A 19,650-nucleotide genomic window follows, 5' to 3' on the forward strand; every position below is an offset into this window, starting at 1 on the left:
TCAGTCTGCAGAAGCAGTATCAAGATCTCCCAAATCTATCGGGTTTTGAAACAGAAGAGTTCCCAGTTTCTGCTGGCCCACCACCTACGTTTAGGACTGAGCCTTACACGAAGTTCCAGGCATACCTAGATTGTATCACGCACTGAATCTTACCAGACCACTGCAATACATTAAAAGTTACATCTTTAGGCCTCTGAGTGGTGTTGTTTTGTGCTGCAGGGGTGCCTAGGACAGCAAGAATTCACTTTGCTAGTCACTGTACTCAAACACTGCATTCATCTCCACTCCAATTAACTCCACCACTTTTCTTGAATTGGTGACTCTTGACTTAGAGCAGCATCTGTAGCTATTTCTGGAGCTGGGCCTGCACAAGGCCTCCCATTATGAGGGTTTCTCTTGGTTAGAGGTCTAGCTGGCAAAGCACATGGCTTAAAACTTTGCATGCTTAATCTACAGTCCCAGGGTTGTCTTTTTGTTGTTTTCCAGCTCTGAACTGAAAGCACAGTTGAACCATTTCCCAAAATTTAGCGAATAATATTATTGCAAGTGTAGGTGGGACTTTTTTTCCCCCCTTGCAAAGTTCCAGGCTTTCCAAGAAAGCTCAAAACAATGCTTTCATTGAATGTTGATTTGTGAGGATAAAACAAAAATACACCTCCACCAAACGTGAACTGAACGAGCACCATGCTTCAGGTCAGGCAGTCACTGGAACAAGTTTTGCTAATCACAGGATCAAAGCAACTTGCCTCGTCAGAAGGCAGCTGAAGAAACTTCTAGTTTTAACGCTGCAATCTTTAACTTCTGAAGGCTTAAGTTAAGAACTACATAGCTGTTTCTTAACGTAGCTTTCTTGCCCTGCAAGCAAATCCAAAAGCTCCTCTTGTCAGAGCACCTGGCACCTTTGCTAGGCTCCTTAACAGGAAGCGCTGTTCCTACTGCACAGATGAAAGGGAAACTCCAAAAGCAAAGTCACTTGCCCGAGGTTACAGACAGAGCTAGTGGGAGAGCTGAGGACAAGATTGCAGCTTATCCTCAGACGGCTGCTGTCACACCACATCTGAGTGCCCTTTAGAACCTCACAGTACTTGCTTGATGGTGGCTGCACACACATCGACCATTTCCAGACACAAATAAGAGGCAGATTAACACAACCTTAAACCAGTAATAGTAAAACAACACACCAAAATGGGCAAAGCCTGCATGCTCAAGGGCTTGGTTCATCGAGCTAAGGGGCAAAAGCTCACCTTGAAGAGCTGGCATGCAGCTGCTGCTGCCTGCCTCTCAGCATCAATCTTCTTGGTCCCATAGCCTTCCACTTCCACGTTCTTAGGCCACTTTATATGCAGAGTGACTTTCTGAAAAGCAAAGATAAGCAGCAAAGTGAGACAGCACAGACCAATCAACCCAGCCCCTCCACCAGAAGCACTGTTACTTCAAACATCTCTGAATTCTGGATAAAGAAGGTTAACTACAAATGAAAATCCCAAACAAACTGCTTGTTGGGTCGCTTTATGGGATGCTACATCCCAGTACCACACAAACAAAAGCCTGGAACCAGACACAAGGTGCCCACAGCCACCCAGAAGCTGGGTGGCTGAGGCAGGCCCAGGAAGCAGGCTGCTTTCCAGCACAGCACCACGTACCACGGGCCGGAGCTTCGCAGGTGGCAGCGTGTCAGCCCCGAGGAATCAAATGCCAAGAGCTTGTTAAAAGAACAATTCAGTCTCAGGGTAACTGCTCCTGTGTGCACCGCAGCACACCACACCAGAGGAGCAACAAGCACTCTCCAACACATTTCCAGTTGTAACAGCGAGCAAATCTTTCTGCTTCCTTATCCTAGTTTCAATTAGCATCAGCCTGCCCCGTGGTTACGCAGGCAGGTACCGTGCTCCTCGGGCAGAGGAGCAGCAGCCTGCAGCTCGTGCTGCCCGGCACAAGCTGTGACGGAACTAACAGCACCACCAGAGCTCCTCTTCTCCCCGCACAGCTGGTTCCAAGCTGAAAAACCTGCAAAGAACACTGAGAGCTGAACCCTGCCCTTTGGTAAAAACTGCTCCAAAGGAAGAGCTCGCTCGACTCCCGGCCCCGCAGATGCCGCAGCTGAGTTTCTGTAAGGCTCAAAGGAGGGAAATGCCGTAGGAATTCTCTCCCGTTTCTGCAGCAAAGATGAAAGGTGGCATTTAGGTCCGCTGGGAAAACCCCACCTATAAGGCTAGAAAAAAAAAAGGCTCCTGACTTTTCAACAGCCTCCATCTGGCTGCCTGCCTGCCTGCCATCTGAATCTCATCTTACTGCAGAAAATTGCTACGTATTTTGCCTAAGGACTCTGCATGAAAAGACACAGAGCTGCTGAGAAAAAAAGTTGTCTCGTGAAGGCCGGGTTACTTGGCGCTCACAAAAAAAGTCTTGTCCACTTCCAACCAAGACTTCCCCAGTTTGTCCCACCTGTCCTCCTGTCCCCACACTTCTTCCTGTTATTTTTTTGTTTTGTTTTTTTCCCCAACAGCACTTGTTTTCTACAAGAGCTGTTCTATTTTTTGTTGTAAGTTTGTTTTTAAGAAATCTAAAGTTATGGACGACGTTAATCTGTGTTAGTGCTAGCAAGAATTTGAACTGATTACAGAGACTAAAAATGCTGAGGCACTAGGTATGGCATTCCTAAACATCAGCTAGGAAGCTGCACCGCTGCTTGAGGAAAGGCAAGTAACACAGAAACACAAATAACGAAGGAATTCCAAAGCAACCATCAGTAATGTATTGCCTAAAACACGCGTATTCTCAAGGATGAGGTAATGAAAAGTGTCTGGGAAGTTTTAAGACAGAATGTTATTGGAAAATGTTAATCCATCAGAACTGAATCTTTTCCTGGAATGTACGTTGCAGCTAAACTTCAGCTGGAATGGGCTTCTGCTCGAGGCAGAGCGAGAGGCCTGGGGCCACAGGGGTTGTACAACGGGAGGAGGCAAAGCCCTGAACACAGAGCACCCGTGAGTTCAGAACTGCTCGATTCCTCACAGAGATGGGATGTGAGAGTCTTACATCCAAGCTCCAACTGATTGGCAAAATGTTTGCCTGGAATTCCTCTGGTTCATTTACCAACAAGCACCTCGGTATTTAACTTTGCCCTTAAGTAGTACTAGAAGCCTCTCCATTCCAAGAAAATCTATCTTATTGCAGTTTTAGGCTTTCTTAGGCATTTTTCTCTTACAATATAGAAACAAAATGTAGCCCTAAGGTCCGACATATAGAACTGAATTACCATTTTCTAAGGCAGTAGGTTACAAAGCCCAACACACTCAACAGCAAACTACGTGTCCTCCTGCTAAGGAAAGCCCGTTAAAGGACAAAAAGAGCAAAAATTCATCCTTCCACAAACAATAAGGAGGTGGATAGCACCTACATTTACATACGTGTTGAAGCACGTGAAAATAGAGAAACAGCAAAAAGTGAGGAAATCTTGTTTGAAATATTACAGTACAACTTTTACATGGACTTTATGTGCTAGAACTTTCTCTACTAAAGGGTTACTTCCAGGTTTAGCAGTGTTCCTAGCTCATTCACACCATACCCACCTACCACCAGTGCCTGGTGCAAGAGGATTACCTTTTTTCTCGGCCCATTCGTGTGGATGTATACCAGTTTGTCCCTTGCATGAGAAATGCCCAGGGCTCTTCCAATCACGCTGTTGAGCAAGTTTTTAGGCTGTGGAAATTCCTTCAACAAGTCTCTGGAATCTAAAAAAGAAAAAAAAAAACAACAACAGAAGAGCTAAATGTCTTACAATTCTTGTGCAGTCCTGTTCAAAGACATGTCCTAACACCTGCTTTGGGAGCATAAATGTCTCTAGGGCTACAGACAGGGCAGCAGGCAGAAGCTCAGAGGTTCACCAACGTCTCCAGGCCTCAGCAGAACAGCACGCAGGACTGTAAAGTCTCCTGAGCACCAAACACGAGGTTATACAGCATCGTTGGACATTTTGGAAATGCAGCATCACCAACACTTCTCCTGAAACGCAGAGATTGCTTTTCCCCTCCTTTCAAAGTATGAATTTAAAACTTCCAGTTAAAAGTGCAGTGCTGACAGTCTAACTCGATGCTAGCCCTAACTCTGCGACACTAAAAAGTCTTTCCAAACCGTTGTGATTTTGTTTTCCCCCCCCCAAAAAAACACGGTATCACCAGAAAAAACGTCAGACAAAATACACCCAGCTGAACCTGAATGCAAACAGCCTAGCACAGAACTCGGAGCCGGTGCCATTCCCTCGCTGTGAACGCAGAAGTGGCTCTGTTGCCATCCTTTGGTATCAGAAACAAACTGAGCAGTAAGCATCTCGAACAGACTTTGGGATTTGCAGCCGCCTCCTCAGCCACGCGCGCCACCTCGGGGTTACACCGGGGGGCTTGACAACACGCAAAGTGGCTCCTTAGAGCTGCTCATCAGGAATTGAAAACGTGAAAGAACATTTTGGGAGTGCAAGGAACAGAAGAGGGAAAGGGATCTCCCATCCTGCAAGGGCAGAACTCCATTAATATCTCCTCGCAGACCACCACGAGGGCTGGGGATTACTTTTCTGAAGTGGGACCCACGAGGACCATCGGGGCAGCACGACACAATTGGGGATTCCTGGTGGAGCTACCAAATTGAGGAGTGAGAAGCGGCCCGTCCATGACACTCAGAGCATCACTGAGAGCTGCTTTTACATTTGCCTAAAATCTCTGATTGCAGAGCTGCTGTAATGAAGCTAGACAGAACGGCCTCAAAAGCAGGAAGTATTTAGGTAAAGAGTCCTGCAATGTGGGCATAGCGAGGCACTGTCACAAAGCTTCATTCAAGAGAAAAGTGAAGTTACCAGGAGGTCAGACTGGAGATCCTGGGGTAAAGTCAAGCAAAAACCACGTTGCTGATCCCATCGCCCTCTCCAACAGCAGCACCAAAAAGCCAAAGTGCTGATTCAGGGCTCAGAAAAGAAATTATTAACACCAGGCTTGCAAGTTCTTCTTTGGAAGCACAGAAGAACCAGCTGAACCTCAGAGAAACGGCTTCCAGAAGCCAAACAGCCCAGCTACCACAGGAGTTTGGGTTCTTCAGCACGCAGATGGATGCTGAAACAAAACCCCGGGGCCCTGCGATAAGGACACCGAGAGCCAGGTATCATCTGAGGACAGGTTGCTCTGTAACCCTACAGCTGTCTGACTGGCAACTGGCTCCGTTCGGGGTTAGTTTTCTACCTGTGGGCAGCAGCAAAACAAACCTGGAACCTGCGCCGTCTCCTTGACCACACCAACGGGGAAAAAGAGCTTGCAACAGCTTTCCACCACTCCCAGTAGCACCGTTATGAAGGATAACAGGGGAGTCCTCAGGCTGCTGTTCCTCACAAATCCTTGAGCAAACCCCTCAAACACCTCAGAGGGATGCAGAGGAGGAAGAACCCTACGTTAGGAACTCCTCTTGTCCATGAGCTGGCCAGGGCAGCATGAAAACAGTCTCAGTCTCAGCAAACCACAAGCCAATTTTCTATAATTTCACAGCAAACACGAGGCACCCACCTGGCCGCACAGCAAGCACCGCCACATTCAGGCTTCCACCTGTTCAGGAAAACTGGAAAAAGTGCCCCAAATTTTAGCCCTCCACACGTCTATTCCAACCCACGGTGCTGGGACGCTCGGAGGGAGGAATAGTAGCACAATTCCCAATTGTCCTATTAAATTCATTTAATAAAGGAGACATAAATAAAACCCTCCAGCAGCAGCCTGTATTATTTGGCCTCTGGTTGCTTCTCCTTTCAAAAGCAATACCCCGAGGAATTCTGTGATAGGGAACAGATGGAGGCAAGAAGTGCATTTTTTCTAAATGCCCGGGAAAAAAAAAATGCATTTACCTAAGGAGAGCCAATTCCTCAGATTCTGAGGTGACTCCTCAGACAGGACTAAATATTTAATCCATCCTCAAGCAAAGAAAAGGGGCTCTAAGTAACAAAGCCGAGATCTGGCTTGCAGTTGAGGCTCTGAACTCCCAGCTGAGACACAATGTCTTCTTCACAGCTGACAATGCCATATTCAGCAGTGCCATCTGACGTATCTACAGCGACTCCGAGGCTTGATGGATCACCCTCAGTCCATTCTTACCCCGAAACGAAGAGCTGAAAGGCTCTTATTTTGCACGGAGCCGTGCCTCGCTCCTAGTTTTTAAAGAAACAACCCCAAACCGCAGCCCTGGATTTGCAGAATGTTTCCTCCCCGACAGATTGGATTTCTTGGCACCCTCACCCGGAGAGTGCCTGAGCTCTCTGACTGCTGAGAACGGATATTTGGGTAGGAACGATGCTAATGGAAGGCACAGCCCTGCAGAGGCAAGGAATACAGACTCATACTCCCTGAAAAACAACACAAAAAAGCTGATTTTCACGCCCAGTTCCAGTCGAGCCAGAACCACGCGTGGTGTCCACACCTCAGCTCCGAGACCACGAAGGAATATTAAAAGCCTGTCTCAGATAACAGGCAGCTCGGGGTGGGTTTGCCAAATGAAGCCAGTTAACTAATTCCTGTTCCTCAAAACAGAGAGTGCTTCAGCTTAACGTGATTGTGGAAGCCAACAATAATTCCAAGCAACTCTGAAAGAAAAAAAAAAACAACTCCTCTTTGTAGTGGCTAAGCCTTCTATTAACCTCAACAAATCTGACACGTGAAGACACCATCAGGTAGAGCAAGAGCACAAGTAAACGGCCCGTGGTCTCGTTCAAGGCAGACAGAGGAGCGCTGCATCGATTTGAACAGCTCCTGTCTTCCCTGGAGAAGCAACAAATGAGCAGCAAGGACAAACTATGAAACGCGGCGCTCACCAAGATGCAAGCTCCTGCGTACATATTCATCTCAGTGAGGAATGCTCCTAACAGATCAAAAATTCACAAGGAAAAAAGCCTTGGGGCTCCAAAAGAGCCCCTTCATAAGGAATTAGCCCAGGCACACTTTACTAGGGAGAGATGGCAAGAGAAAAGAGCTTCCACCAGCTGAGAACACACCAAAATATCACCTTTTTCTTTTTTTAAATCATCATCTAGAGACCCTGACCAAGCTTCCCTTTGAGTACACACAGAAATAAAAACCCACGCGTGGTTCTTGCCTAAAGAAGGACAAATTTAACACTGGTCATCATGCCAGGGGCCAGCCCTGGCTGAGCTCTGAGCGGGGGATCAGGCCACACAGCACCCAGAGGGTCTCCAACCTGGGTCCTTCCGTGACATGAGGAAATGGCAAATTTAGTTAGCTGCAGAGAAAGGTTCCTCCTTAGAGCAAAAACAGTGGTCAAGATCACGTAAGTCTTAATAAAGAGGGAGAAGTGCCCCAGACCTGACCGAGCAGGCAGAGGGGTGATCTTTACCACAGATCCCACTCCAAAACCCCACATCTGGGCCAGAGAAGGGAACCCTGATGTGAGCAGCGATGTAACACTGCAGCTCTCAGAGCTGGCCTCAGATCCCAGGTTCTTTTTCCACGTGGGATACTCGTACTGAGGCTAGCAACAAAAGCAGTCAACTCAGATAGCTAACAAGACTTCAACTTGAAGGCAGAGCACTCACTCTTACTTTTAACAGCTTTTAAAAGAACTTTTATGATCTCTGCACGTTCAAGTTGCAGCCCCACGGGCAGGGCAGGCTTGCAGCGGGACCCTGGGGGCATTTTATTTGCTTATCTGGAGCGCAGCGCCTGCCACCAGCAAGCTCCCCACACACAGAGCAGCAGGACGAGGCCAGTCCTGGCAGATCCACACCCTCGGTGCTGCCCCTGGGCTCCGGGGGACCTCACAGGGAGGTGAAACCCCAGGGTGAAGCCCTCAGGCACCCTCTGACAGCAGATGGCAGCAAGAGTGCTGAGGGTTGTAGCAAAAAAGGGGGAAAAAACGTGGTTCTCTGCTTTTCTCAGGCAACACCCGAATGAGGCCATTCCACAACTCAGGGCGTTTCGGCATTTACTTCAGAAATAAGTTTGTTTGCTTCATCAAACAGCTGAAGGGTGGCTCTGAAACACGGGGTAAAGCTCGGCAAAGCTTCCGAAAGGAAAAGGGAGCTAAGAGCCTGAAGAGCTTAGAGACCAGAGAGACAATCACAAATAAATAATTAGCAAGCGCTGGGGGCGGGAGGGAAGCACAGAACACGGGGAGAGGGAAGGAAAAAAAAAAAAAGCAGCACCTTTAAAACGCGATAAAGGGATTTCCATGGGGAAGATGAGAGGCTGGGAGGCGGCAGCGGGGGCAGAGCCGTGACGAACACGGGTGGCACCCCCCCAGCACAAAGCCACTCGCAGCCCCCACACCAGCAGCGTTTCACTCTCGGTAACCTCGGGGGCGTGTGGTAAAAGCTAAAAGCAGCGAGCGGGTTCCCTCGGGGGCCCTTTGGACGCGGCTCGCGGCCCTCTCGAGCCCCGGGGGCTCTCCGGGAGCCCCCCAGAGCCGGGCCCAGCTCCGGAGCCGCGACCTTGAGAGGCCCCCGGGCCCCGGCCGCCAACAAAGGGCGCGGCCGCCACAAAGGGCCCGGCCCCGGTTCCCCCCCCTCAGGCCCCGCTACCTGCGGCGGCGCAGCCCCCCGCTTCCTCTCCCTTGCCTCGCATCCTTGGGGCCCCCCCAAAGCCTCGCCGGTGCCCACCGAGCCCCCCCCTCACACCCCGGTGCTCGCCGTGAGGGCCCGGCCCGGCTGCAGGAGGGGGGCGGGAGGGCCGTGGGCGCGCACACGCCGCCTCCTCCTCCTCCTCCTCGCACCGGGGCTCGCTCCTCCCTTCCGCTACGTTTAGCTCAGCCCGTTTCGGCTCGGTTTAACCCGTTTCGGTTTATCCCGGTTCGGTTTATCCCCCGCCGCCTCACCCATCCCCATGGCGGCGCCGCCGTCCTGCCCCTCACCGCCCGCCGCCGCCGCTGCTGCTGCTGGTTGCGGCTCCTCCTCCTCCTCCTGCCGGGCTTCCTCGGTGCTCTCGGGCGCCGGCAGGCGGCTGCAGAGCCCCCGAGCCCCCCGGTAACGGCGGCAGAGGCGGAGCGGCCCCGCCGAGCCGCAGCCCGCCGCCGCCTGAAGCAGCAGCCCCAGCGCCGCCATCTTGAGGCCGCGCGCGCCCGGTGCCGGCCTCAGGGCAGCGGCTGGGCCGGGCCGGGCCGAGCCCGGGTCCCGCTTCCCCGTCACAGCGCCCCCACGAAGTACCTCAGGCGGGGAGGACCCAGCGCTGAGGGAGGGAAAAAAATTAAAATCTGAGGGAAAAGTGAGGGAAAAAAGGACAAAAAGTAAAACAAAAGAAGAGAATCTACTCGCGGGGAGCGTGTGGCGGCTCCTGCCGAGCGCGAAGGCGGTTGGTTCAAGGATAGTTGGTGCCACACGCACGCAGGTCGCCTCAAAGAGGCTTGGAAATGTTTGGGAGATATCCCCAAAAAATACAAATAAATTAAAAAGGATGTCTTCACACACACAGCCCGAGAAACTTGCCCCCAGAGCGCCTGGTGAGGGCCCTGCAGCCATCCACCCCTCCTCACAAAGTGCTCCCGGGCTGCTCCACACAACGCCCAGCAGCTCCAGCTGAGATATTGGCACCCCTCGGTTTCCCTCCTGCACACATTTATTTCCCATTTCCCTCATAAAACCAGAACAACTGAGAAGGGGAAACTCAGAAACTGCCCCGGAGCCTGAAAGTCGCGGGGGTTCCTCACTTGTTCTCACCCACACAAGCAGCCCGCCTGCACCCCTCACTCACGTGCAGCTTGTGCAATTCACATATCCAGGTGTGTTTGTTACTAAAAATGAATCCTACTTGCAGCATATCATTTTCTAACATCGGAGACAAACACCAAAACGTTTCAGTCGGTTACATGGCAAGACCGCAGTGCCTTTCCCTTCTCACACACTTGCCCCTCCTGGAAGCAGACCCTGCTGTTCGGGTCTGTACAAGTGACTTAGGGCACTTCATGCCTTTTTATATTTGACAAAAGTCCAAATTATTTATATATATATAAAGTTTGTATATACATGTTAACATCCCCAGCTGCAGCATGCAGCTGCACACCATTAGGCTGTGGGCTTCTTTACAGCAGGACATCCTTTTTATGTTAAATACCCTATTACTCGGACGATATTTTGTGTGTAAGCCAAAAATTTCTCATGAATAGTTGTTTAAATATCATGATGAAGTTCAAGCAGAAAAACAAATCCCCAGTAAACCACAGAAGGACTAACATAACTTGACACAAGCACTACAAAGCTTGTACTCCTCAAGAAGAGGTTGAAGAGGTGGAAAGTTATCACAAAAACCCTAGATAAAGAAGTAGATCATTGGAAGAGCATACATAGGTGAACATTTGAAGAAAATCTTACTATACAAATTTGCCTTTTCCAATCTACACCTCAGAACCTCTGTGAGTTTGCTAGTGATTTGTCTGTGTACAGTTTGTAAAAACAAACACAAAGCTTTATCTTGAAGAGGCACACAAAAATAAAAAGAACAAGAGCCCTATAGAGATAAACCATGGCTGGAGAACACAATGATTAAAATCAAAACAAGCAAAAGAAAACATAAATAAAGCACAAGTCTGGGAAAATACTGGAAATACAGAGTCAGTGGGAAGGAGTAGCCTGGGAGATGCTGAATGACAGTGTGGTGGTACACGGAAAGTTTGACACGAGCAGGGCTAGTGGTTTGTCAGCGTGAGTGATACAAAAATTATCTTGTGAGCACAGAAAAAATAACTAAGACTCAATTTATTAAAAAATTCCAGAAGTCACAGATTGCGTAAATTCAATCCAAGTACCTTTATTTTGCAGAGATGAGAGTTAAACAGCATATAAGTCATCACTGAAAGCCATCCTCCCAGGCTTTGCCAGTTCAGGCTCACTTCGATGAGCTGTGGTTAATTCATCTTCTCTAGCCAAGCCTTTGCAAAGGCTGCAGCACCGTGCAGGAGCGCATTAACCAACCACGTTACTTTAAAGGTTTCATTTTCCCCTAGAGCAGAAGCGTTACAGCATCCAGAGTCCCAAACCCAGCCTGGCCACGACAAACCACTAGCCCTCTCAGGAAAGTTCCTCCTCTCTCAGGCTCCAACCCAGGTCACGCTTTATTTGACAGGTCAGAGGCTTTTTAATTCCAGCTAAAATTCCTTCGTACCTAATTAACGCCCTGGATATATCAAGCACTATGGGAATTTTTGTTTTAAATATGGAACCCACAAACTGGTGACTCACTTGATTAGCATGGCAGCGTTACAAGAACGGCTGGTACACTCTTGTGTTCCCCAGGAGCTAAAGCAGAAGCATTACTTCCCCAAGACAGGAGGCAGCGATCCGTCACCGGATCGGCCACGTCTGGGGTATTTTATTCCATGCTATGCTCCTTATTTTAAGACCAAGTAGCAGAATTCAGAAAAGAACAACAAAAGAAAAAAAAAAACAAAACAACCAGTGAATGAAGGGATTTCTTTAAAAAAAATAAATGAAGAGGTTGGCAAAGCAATGACAGGAAAATAAGGACGTGATAACAGTTGACAAATATTTGAAGTATGCAAACACTAGGGAGAAATCACTCACTGAATTGGTACAAAAGGATGCAGCTATGAGTAGGAGGATAAAATTAAGGCAGCAAAAAAAAGCCCTTACTGAGAGCTAAATAGTTCCCTATTGAGCTTTCTTCCCCCGGGTCTACATTGTTGTTTACTGGGTGGCACAACAGGTCCTTCCCCTTGCCAGAATCCGTCCTCTGCCTGAAATTCTCCAACACTTGGTTGGCCTGCCCCAAGCTGAGGGCAACACTTACTCACGCGCTACACTAACCAAGGCAGAATTCAGTTAGCTTGGCCACAACAACTACTGGTGTTGTTACAACTGTTACGAGCTTCACACCCAGCAAGCTGAAAGTTGTGTAAGCTGGGCTCCTCTTGGAGAAAAAGCCTGTTACAACCAAAATTGGGCATGGTGTGTTACACACCTATTGTTAGCCCTGGTAAATTCACATCTCCTTCCTTTTGTCTCCCTACGGCGTTGAGAAGGAAGCCTGACAAAGACACACGGAGGATAAACCTCTCGTTTATCCAGCAGAGAGAAGGGCAGCACTGTTTCTTTAGAAAGTCATTTTCTTGAGGAGTCTGCCATAGTGTTAAATCTCTAAGCAAAGGAAAAAAAAAATTGTTCAATTGTAAGATTGTCGGAGGTGCTTACCTTTAAGGGAATTCAATGAGAACATCTCCATCCCGGCAGAAAGCGGTGATCCCTAGGAAAGCAAGAGTAGCAAAAAGGAAGAGGAAGTTAGAATTCATCTTGCCTTTGAGATGTTTAAAGTGCTTCGAACGCGTGAAAGTAGCTGTCCTGGGCACAAAACAAAGCCACTAGTCCCCAGCAAATTTCACCCCGGTGTTTCTGTCCTGTCTGTCTCATTTGAATCACGCACTATTTGCTATCCTGCTGTAACCGGCTGCTCTACACCCAAAGGGCAGGTTGTAGGTTTTGGAAGTGCTTTGTCTGCTCGGTGATACTGACTTAGGCAACACTTTCTTAAACCTTTTTAAGCCTGGACACCACTGAGAGGGAGACCACGGCCATCATTTCTCCTTTCCTCACGCAAAATAAGCGAAGAAAGAGACGCGGACTTTTGGTAATCTTCACTAGTGAAATTACATTAAATTTTCTATTTTGTTTTCTCATTAAAAAAACTTTTACTTAAGAGAAAAACGAAAACAACCACCTTGGTTTGGGGTTTTTGCATCTGGCGTGCCCAATATTGAATACATTTTAGGCCTTCTCATTAACAGAGCATGTTAATGAGAATTAACGAGTTTGTTTTTTTTTTAAACAAACAGGTCTGATGGGTGAGGGTCCTCACGCAGAGCTAACTAACTACCCATACTAACGGCTATTCCTGTGTGCACAACTCGTTTCCTACAAGTATTTTGCTTTCACGTGATCTTCTTTTGCCTTCAGTGAAACTAACGACAAAATTAGTGTTTTCTTCAGCAACAGCAAACGAGGCCTAAAACAGCAGGGCTTTCAGAACAACGCTCCGCAGACAGGACACCTCCTCCAGCAAGCCAGCTCCCTACAGGCACACGAAACCAAACCTGCCTTTACTGACACGTCCACGCTTTGTCTTTTCCAACGGCTGACTCAAAAACAGTTATTTGGCTCGTTTAAAAATTAAAAATCAGACGTGCCGTAGTAATTACCAAGGTGGCTGAAGAAAACAGCGCCAATAACTCGCTGCACTGCTCGGTTAGGAAGCCCTGCTGTGGCAGTTGAGCAAGATTCCCAAGGCTGAAGCATCCAACCATCAGTGGTACAGGAGAAACACAAAGTGTGAAGAGCAGCCACGCAGGGACCGTCTCAGACTGGGTACAAACCATCTTAAAGCCAACATTATTCCTGATAAATCGAGTCCAACATTGTTCCAACACGGATGAGTAAGTCTTCGAACACTCTGAAGTCGTTGGAGAACGACAACCAGAAGTATGATGAACACAGTAAGTTCCTGGAGCTCAGTCACGGAGGTAAAGGCAACATCTTCCTCCCAAATTTCCAAGCATGACAAAACTGGGGAAGCCATTTGCCTGAAAGCAGACTAAGCCCATTCCAAAGAACACGAGGAAACTGGTCTACAAGAGCGTTCTGGGGCATGCACCACTCAGAGGAAGAGCAAGGCTCGTCTACAGAGCACAAATCAGTGAAAAAGAGAACGAAGAACATCTCACCTACATCAGGGAGGGCAGAGTGGCACTTCCAAAAATAAAAACAAGATAGAAGTTGGAGAAACAGGTCTCATCTCTTCAAGACTGAGGAAAAAAAAATAAAACCCTACACGGGTGAGCTTACGAGACTAACAACTGAGAGCACCACTGGCAAGCAGCAGATCTCCAGTTGAGATGGGGACAGTTCGTGGGCAACCAGGAACAGGCTCAAGAATCAAAGAGCTGTTGTCAGCCCGGATGGGAGCGGGGACAAGACGTGGAGGAGAACAAAGGCACGGAGAGATAAATCAATCCAGGTGAGATGCAGGAACAGAACCCTGCTGATGAGAGACGCCTTTTAAATTGCATGGAAGAGTTCAAGCACCTAAAGCTTGCACGTCTTGAAGGAACGTGGTCAAAGCAGAGAGAGGAGCTCGGACAGATAAGCCCAGATTTATTGGTTATGAAGAGACCACAGCATCACCTCTACGTTACTCAGGACCAGATCTGGTGGATCCGAACACGGGGGAGCTCACAGGAGGAACCATCAGTTTTAGCAGAGGCAGCAGCCAGGTGAAAATCCTGGCTTTTTGGTGCTGCCGAAGACCCTGACACCAAGAAGAGGTGTCCAACTATAGCAGCTGCTTCACCACGCACTGACGTGAAGGGGACGCATGAGCATCATTGGAAGAGGGAGACTTTGGAAGGCTCAAAATATGTTTTGTTAGGTCCCAGGACAGGTGGGAGATGCGGGCGTCAAAGGACACTGGATTTATGAAGGAGAACAGGATGAGACAGGACTCTTATGGACGAGGTAATGGCACGTTTGGGATGAGAATCAAGCGAGCGATGACACTATCAGAAGGAAGAGTGCCTCTAAGCCTCACGCTTGGCAAAGTACTGGCAACCCAGGGGCATAAGAGACACTGAAAGGGACAGACTTAACGCCCCTACTGCAAAGGTAGGGCATGAACCCAGTGAATCTGGTGCTGGAAACTTCGATAAATCTCAAAGGTCCAGGAATTGGGTCTTTGTTGGGTTTCTTTGATCCACTTGAGAACTGATACACACACGTATGAGGAGAAACCAGGTCCCCCACACAGCGAGCGTCACAGAACTTCTGATTATCACCTCCTGGCGTTCCAGCGGCACGCACAGAGGTATAGCCCCAAGTGCTTTGTCACGAGAACAAAGGAGAAATTACATTGCCTTACGTATCACTCACTTTCAAGGGTCACCTACACGGGGATCCACGCAAAGCGGGGCACTTTGCCTGTCTGCTACTCGGGCCAAAGGCGCACGGGGTGCGTGCGAGAACCCTCTCTTTCCCACTCCTATCCTGCGGGCTTCCTGCTGCTGGAAAGGGGACCAAGAAAGCGTTAGCGGCCGGGCTTCCCTCACAACTCCCCTCCTGGGCTACCCGGGCAGCCCCAGGAGGGCCGTGGGGACGCAGAGCCCCACGCGTGGCTCCGCCGCGACCCGGGGGACACGAGGGGCTCCCCCAGCAGCCCCACACCGGGACTGGAAGCATCCAGGCCCCCAGGGGGGGGTTGGGGGGGGGCACACAAAAGCAGCCGGGCTCTCATGGACCCCCCCCCGGGCACCTCCAGGGCCCGGCCCGGTTCCCCCCAAGGCCGGGGCCGCCCCCTCAGGGCCCCCCCCCAGGCCGGCGCCCCCCTCACCCCCCGGCCCGGCCCCGCCGCCCCCTCCTCAAGCCGGGTCCCCCGAGGCTGAGGTTCCCCCCCCGGGGGGCTCCGCGCCCCCCCTGGGCCTCCTCAGGTCCCCCCTCAGGCCCCGCCGCCCCCCGCCGGGCCCCGCCTGGCAGCCATCCCCCCGCTCCTTCCCCGCTGCAGGCCGCGGGCCCGGCCCCCTCCCTCTTCTCCCTTTCCCAGGCCTCAGATCCCGGTCCCCTCCGCCTCTCCCCAAGCCCCGCCGGGTCCCGGTGCCGCCCGGTGGGAGCGGCGCAGGCCCCGCTCCCCGCCACCGACCTCCTCCTCCTCCTCCTCGCCGCCAACTCTCTGGCGCCGGTCCGCCGCCGCTCCAGGACTACAACTCCCAGCAGCCCCCGCGAGGCGCTTCCGGGGCGCGGCCCCGCCGGGCGAAGCGGCGCTTCCGGCCCCGCGCCAAGGGTTGGGGAGCGCGAAGCCGCGGGGGGCGGGGCCTGTTGCCATGGCAACGGCGGGAGCCTGCGGCCCTCAGGCGCTGCTGAGGCGGGAGGGAGGGGGGGGGAAAGGGGGGGGGCTCCTGCGCTGTGGGGCCCTGTGGTGGGGTTCACCTCAGGGAGCTCTCCTCAGGGATCTCACCTCAGGGAGCTCACCTCAGGGATCTCTCCTCGGGGATCTCACCTCGGGGATCTCTGCTCGGGGATCTCTCCTCAGGGATCTCACCTCAGGGATCTCTCCTCGGGGAGCTCTCCTCGGGGATCTCTCCTCGGGGATCTCCCCTCGGGGATCTCTCCTCGGGGATCTCCCCTCAGGGATCTCTCCTCGGGGATCTCTCCTCGGGGATCTCACCTCAGGGATCTCTCCTCGGGGATCTCTCCTCGGGGATCTCACCTCAGGGATCTCTCCTCGGGGATCTCTCCTCGGGGATCTCACCTCAGGGATCCCACCTCGGGGATCTCTCCTCAGGGATCTCACCTCAGGGATCTCAGTGAGAGCCTCACAGAGCAGTGTCTGTCCCCTCTTCTGGCTTGTTGTGAGCAGTCACCTCATGAAACTGTCACAAAGTCCCAGAATCACCGAGGTTGGATCCCCCAGTCCAACCTCTGAGCTAACACTAACTCAGTCCTCCACTAAACCGTATCACCAAGCTCTACATCTAAACATCTTTTAAAGACCTCCAGGGATGGTGACTCCACCACTACCCTGGGCAGCCCGTTCCAATGCCTCACAACCCTCTCGGTAAAGAAGTTCTTCCTAATAGCCAACCTAAACTGGATCCAACCTAAAATATCCAATATCCTAATATCCAGCCTAAACCCGGCTCAACTTTAGCCCGTTCCCCTTCATCCTGTCACCAGGCACGTGGGAGAACAGACCAACCCCCACCTCACTACAGCCTTTTTTTAATGTACTTATAAAGAGCGATAAGGTCGCCCTGAGCCTCCTTTTCTCCAGGCTGAACAAGCCCAGCTCCCTCAGCCGCTCCTCGTAGGACTTGTTCTCCAGACCCCTCACCATCTTCATTGCCCTCCTCTGGACTCTTTCGAGCACCTCGATGTCCTTCTTGTAGCGAGGGGCCCAAAATTGAGCACAGTACTCCCAGTGCCTCCCAGTGTAGAGCTCTGACAGTGGTAACACACGAGGGTTTGTCACACTCAGGTTCCCCCTGAGCCGAAACGTGTCACCGCTTCCTACAACACACCAAAATCGCGTGGGTGCCGTGGTAGCAGGAATGTGCGACGAGCGTAGCTGAATTTGTGAGGGAAATTCTGATTTGTGAGGGAACCGGGCCGTTGATAAATAGAGCTGTGCGCTGGGCATGCAGGTTTGCTATCGTTACTGATTCTCTAGCAAGGTAAACATGGAAAAACTAGGCTTAAACTTATGGAAAATGGTCATGTTTTAAGTTCTGTCTGGTAATTTAACCCTAAATTCAACACGGTGTTGATACAGGTTTTAGCACTTATTACACAACAGCTTATTTGTATGCAGAGTTCTTTGCTTTTCTGGCTGTTTTTATTCACTGTAATTCTTCATATCATCCATGTATTTGTAAAATAAACTTTTCAGAACACCAATCCGAAGAAAAGCTTTGTTTCGTGAGATGGAAACTACAGCTGAAAACATGCTAGCTACTCAAAAGCTTCCTTGAATGAAGTGTTGAGATGCCTGCAGTGATTAAAGCTTACCGAAATTCTCGTTTCCTTGCTGTGGTCTGCAGGCCACCGCTGTCTTCACGCTAGTGAAGAGGCAAAACGTGATGGAAAGGAAGTCATCTAAAGGTAAGAGCGTGAAAGTGGAATTTCCCCAGAATTTACCTGCCTGCTCGCAGAACCGTAAAACAAGGTAACGCCGACCGGAGAACACGTGGGAGGGGAGGAAGCGGCCGTGTAGAGAATTTTCATCTGCTGCAGATGCTTGGGGATCTCTGCAGAACGCACCCTTCCTCAGGAGGTGAGCACGGAGCCCTGCACATCTGCAGAGTGTGAAGGCAGAAAGGTTAATGGCTTCTCCTCATCCCTCTCTAGTGTTTAGAGATAAGAACACGGACAGTAAAAGAAAGTGCTGAGATAAGCGGAGTAACTTGTGCCATTCCTGCGGGCTTCACCTAAAAAGCCTGCATAATCAGTCAGAAGTCATTTGTTAAGTTACCTTAAGTAAAGCAATTGGTTTCAGGGGGCTTTGCATGGAAAATCACTCTAATACAATGACTTTGTAGAGAATATGTCATGCCATCTAAAGCATGATCATTTAATTATAATCCTCTACTCTCTTCCTACTGATTGTACCGTTTTTACTGGTGTTACTTTGTAGTCTTTCTTCCAAGTAACCTAAGAGATGCTGCAAAAACTGATTTTAATCAAGTGTTAAATGCAATACTAAATACAGTTTGTCACTCCTTGCAACTGTAAAGTAAAGATAAAACCACAGATGATACTTTTTCTTTCTATTTATTTATTTTGTTGTTGTTGTCAGGCTTGGTTTACTTAATCATCTGGTTTTGTTCTGAAAAAAATTTAAAACTACCATGCCCAGCATAACTCACCAAAAAGTCTCCAGAGTCCCCTCCTCTGTCTGTCCTTTGCCACCAGCTGCACAAGTGACAGCAATTAGTGTGAAAGCCGCAGCAATTAGTGTGAAAGCCATCAAAATCACTGTGAGCGTTGTATCCAGACTGCCTGTGCGTACAGGAGGCTGATCTTACTTCTCTTCTCCACGCAAGAAGTTGGTATCTCTGCATGTTCACGTCCCCGTTGACTTTATTTGATACTAGTTAGTGGGTTTAGAAGTTAGCAGAGGAGGTTCCAGGTGGTCAGCACCACCAGAGGGGACCCCCCCATTGCTCACCCTTAACTGAGAACAGTCAGGAGATGTCTGTCCCACAAATGAAGTTCCTAATAATGAAGATGCTGAATTAAAACAAACAAACAAACGTAAGGTTCTGCTTTCTGAGATGGGAAACTGTATTATTTATTTATAATGCGTGCAAGCAATTAAGCCTTGCTGTAATTCCGGTAAAACACGTTTTTAATTTGTTTTCCTGTATGGTCTTCTCTTCCTACCCAGACACTGCAGCTCTCATTGGGTGAATCAAATGAGTAATTGGTATTGTTTTTTTTTGGGATCTTCTAAGATCTGAGGCCTTTACAGTCCAGCTACGTTAGACTTCCTTACAGGGTTGCTTATACCATCCTGCGTGTGGTTTATACTTGGCTTGTTGTAGTCCTAAAGACAAAGGATGTAATACTATGTTGGTGTAATTTCACTGAAGCTAATTGTCAGAAGAGCTAAGACCGACTGCTGCTGGGGGATGTTGAAAAATAGGGCAGCGCAGATGAAAGTATTTAGATTTTGATTCAAGCTTTCATGGCTTTTTCTGCACTATGAGGCTAATACAATTTATGGAAAAGGCTTGGTTTGTGGAAAAGCTGTGAGGATTCATTTGGAAAGTTGCTGTGAGTATTTGCTTGGAAGGTCGTTACCATAAATGCAATTTTTGAGCTCATCATTTTTACTAGAAATCTGTGATTTTTTTTTTTTCGTTTTTTTCCCGTGGGATGTTACCAGCAGCTGCTGCAGTGATGTGGAATCTTAATCTTGACTTTAGCTCAGTGATGACTTACATAAACCATAGTGAGAGAAAGTCGGCGTAACTAGCCAAAGATGAGGCAGAGAAGCAAATAAACCAGCCTAGCTAAATAGCACGCTGTAAGGACTGAATTATTTCATAACTGGAGAGGCCAGATGCGACTGAAGCTAAGGAACGTAAGCTAAGCAACGGATAAGGGAAGTGCAACTTCTGAGATGG

The 19,650-nt window shown here is 49.5% G+C and overlaps 1 protein-coding gene across 5 annotated transcripts in view; it reads right to left on the bottom strand.

Moving 5' to 3' along the window:
• The window catches only part of DHX30 (DExH-box helicase 30), a 32,438-nt gene extending 16,658 nt beyond the window's left edge, over positions 1 to 15,780 (bottom strand). Inside the window, exons 1-4 of one of the 5 annotated variants that reach the window (XM_068673147.1) lie at positions 15,666 to 15,780; positions 12,179 to 12,230; positions 3,604 to 3,734; positions 1,245 to 1,355 (exon numbers count right to left, since the gene is read on the bottom strand). In XM_068673147.1, coding sequence (XP_068529248.1) covers positions 1,245 to 1,355; positions 3,604 to 3,734; positions 12,179 to 12,209 — 273 coding nt within the window. In that variant the 5' untranslated portion in view covers positions 12,210 to 12,230; positions 15,666 to 15,780. Of the gene's footprint in view, positions 1 to 1,244; positions 1,356 to 3,603; positions 3,735 to 8,560; positions 8,680 to 8,853; positions 9,110 to 12,178; positions 12,231 to 13,179; positions 13,322 to 14,902; positions 15,180 to 15,665 lie in introns of those variants that run through there. The other 4 variants (XM_068673146.1, XM_068673144.1, XM_068673143.1 and 1 more) reach the window with 4 other exon arrangements.
• Between the last annotated feature and the right edge of the window lie 3,870 nt (positions 15,781 to 19,650).

This window comes from Anas acuta, chromosome 2 (genome assembly GCF_963932015.1).
Source record: "Anas acuta chromosome 2, bAnaAcu1.1, whole genome shotgun sequence".
NCBI classification, from domain to species: Eukaryota; Metazoa; Chordata; class Aves; order Anseriformes; family Anatidae; genus Anas; species Anas acuta.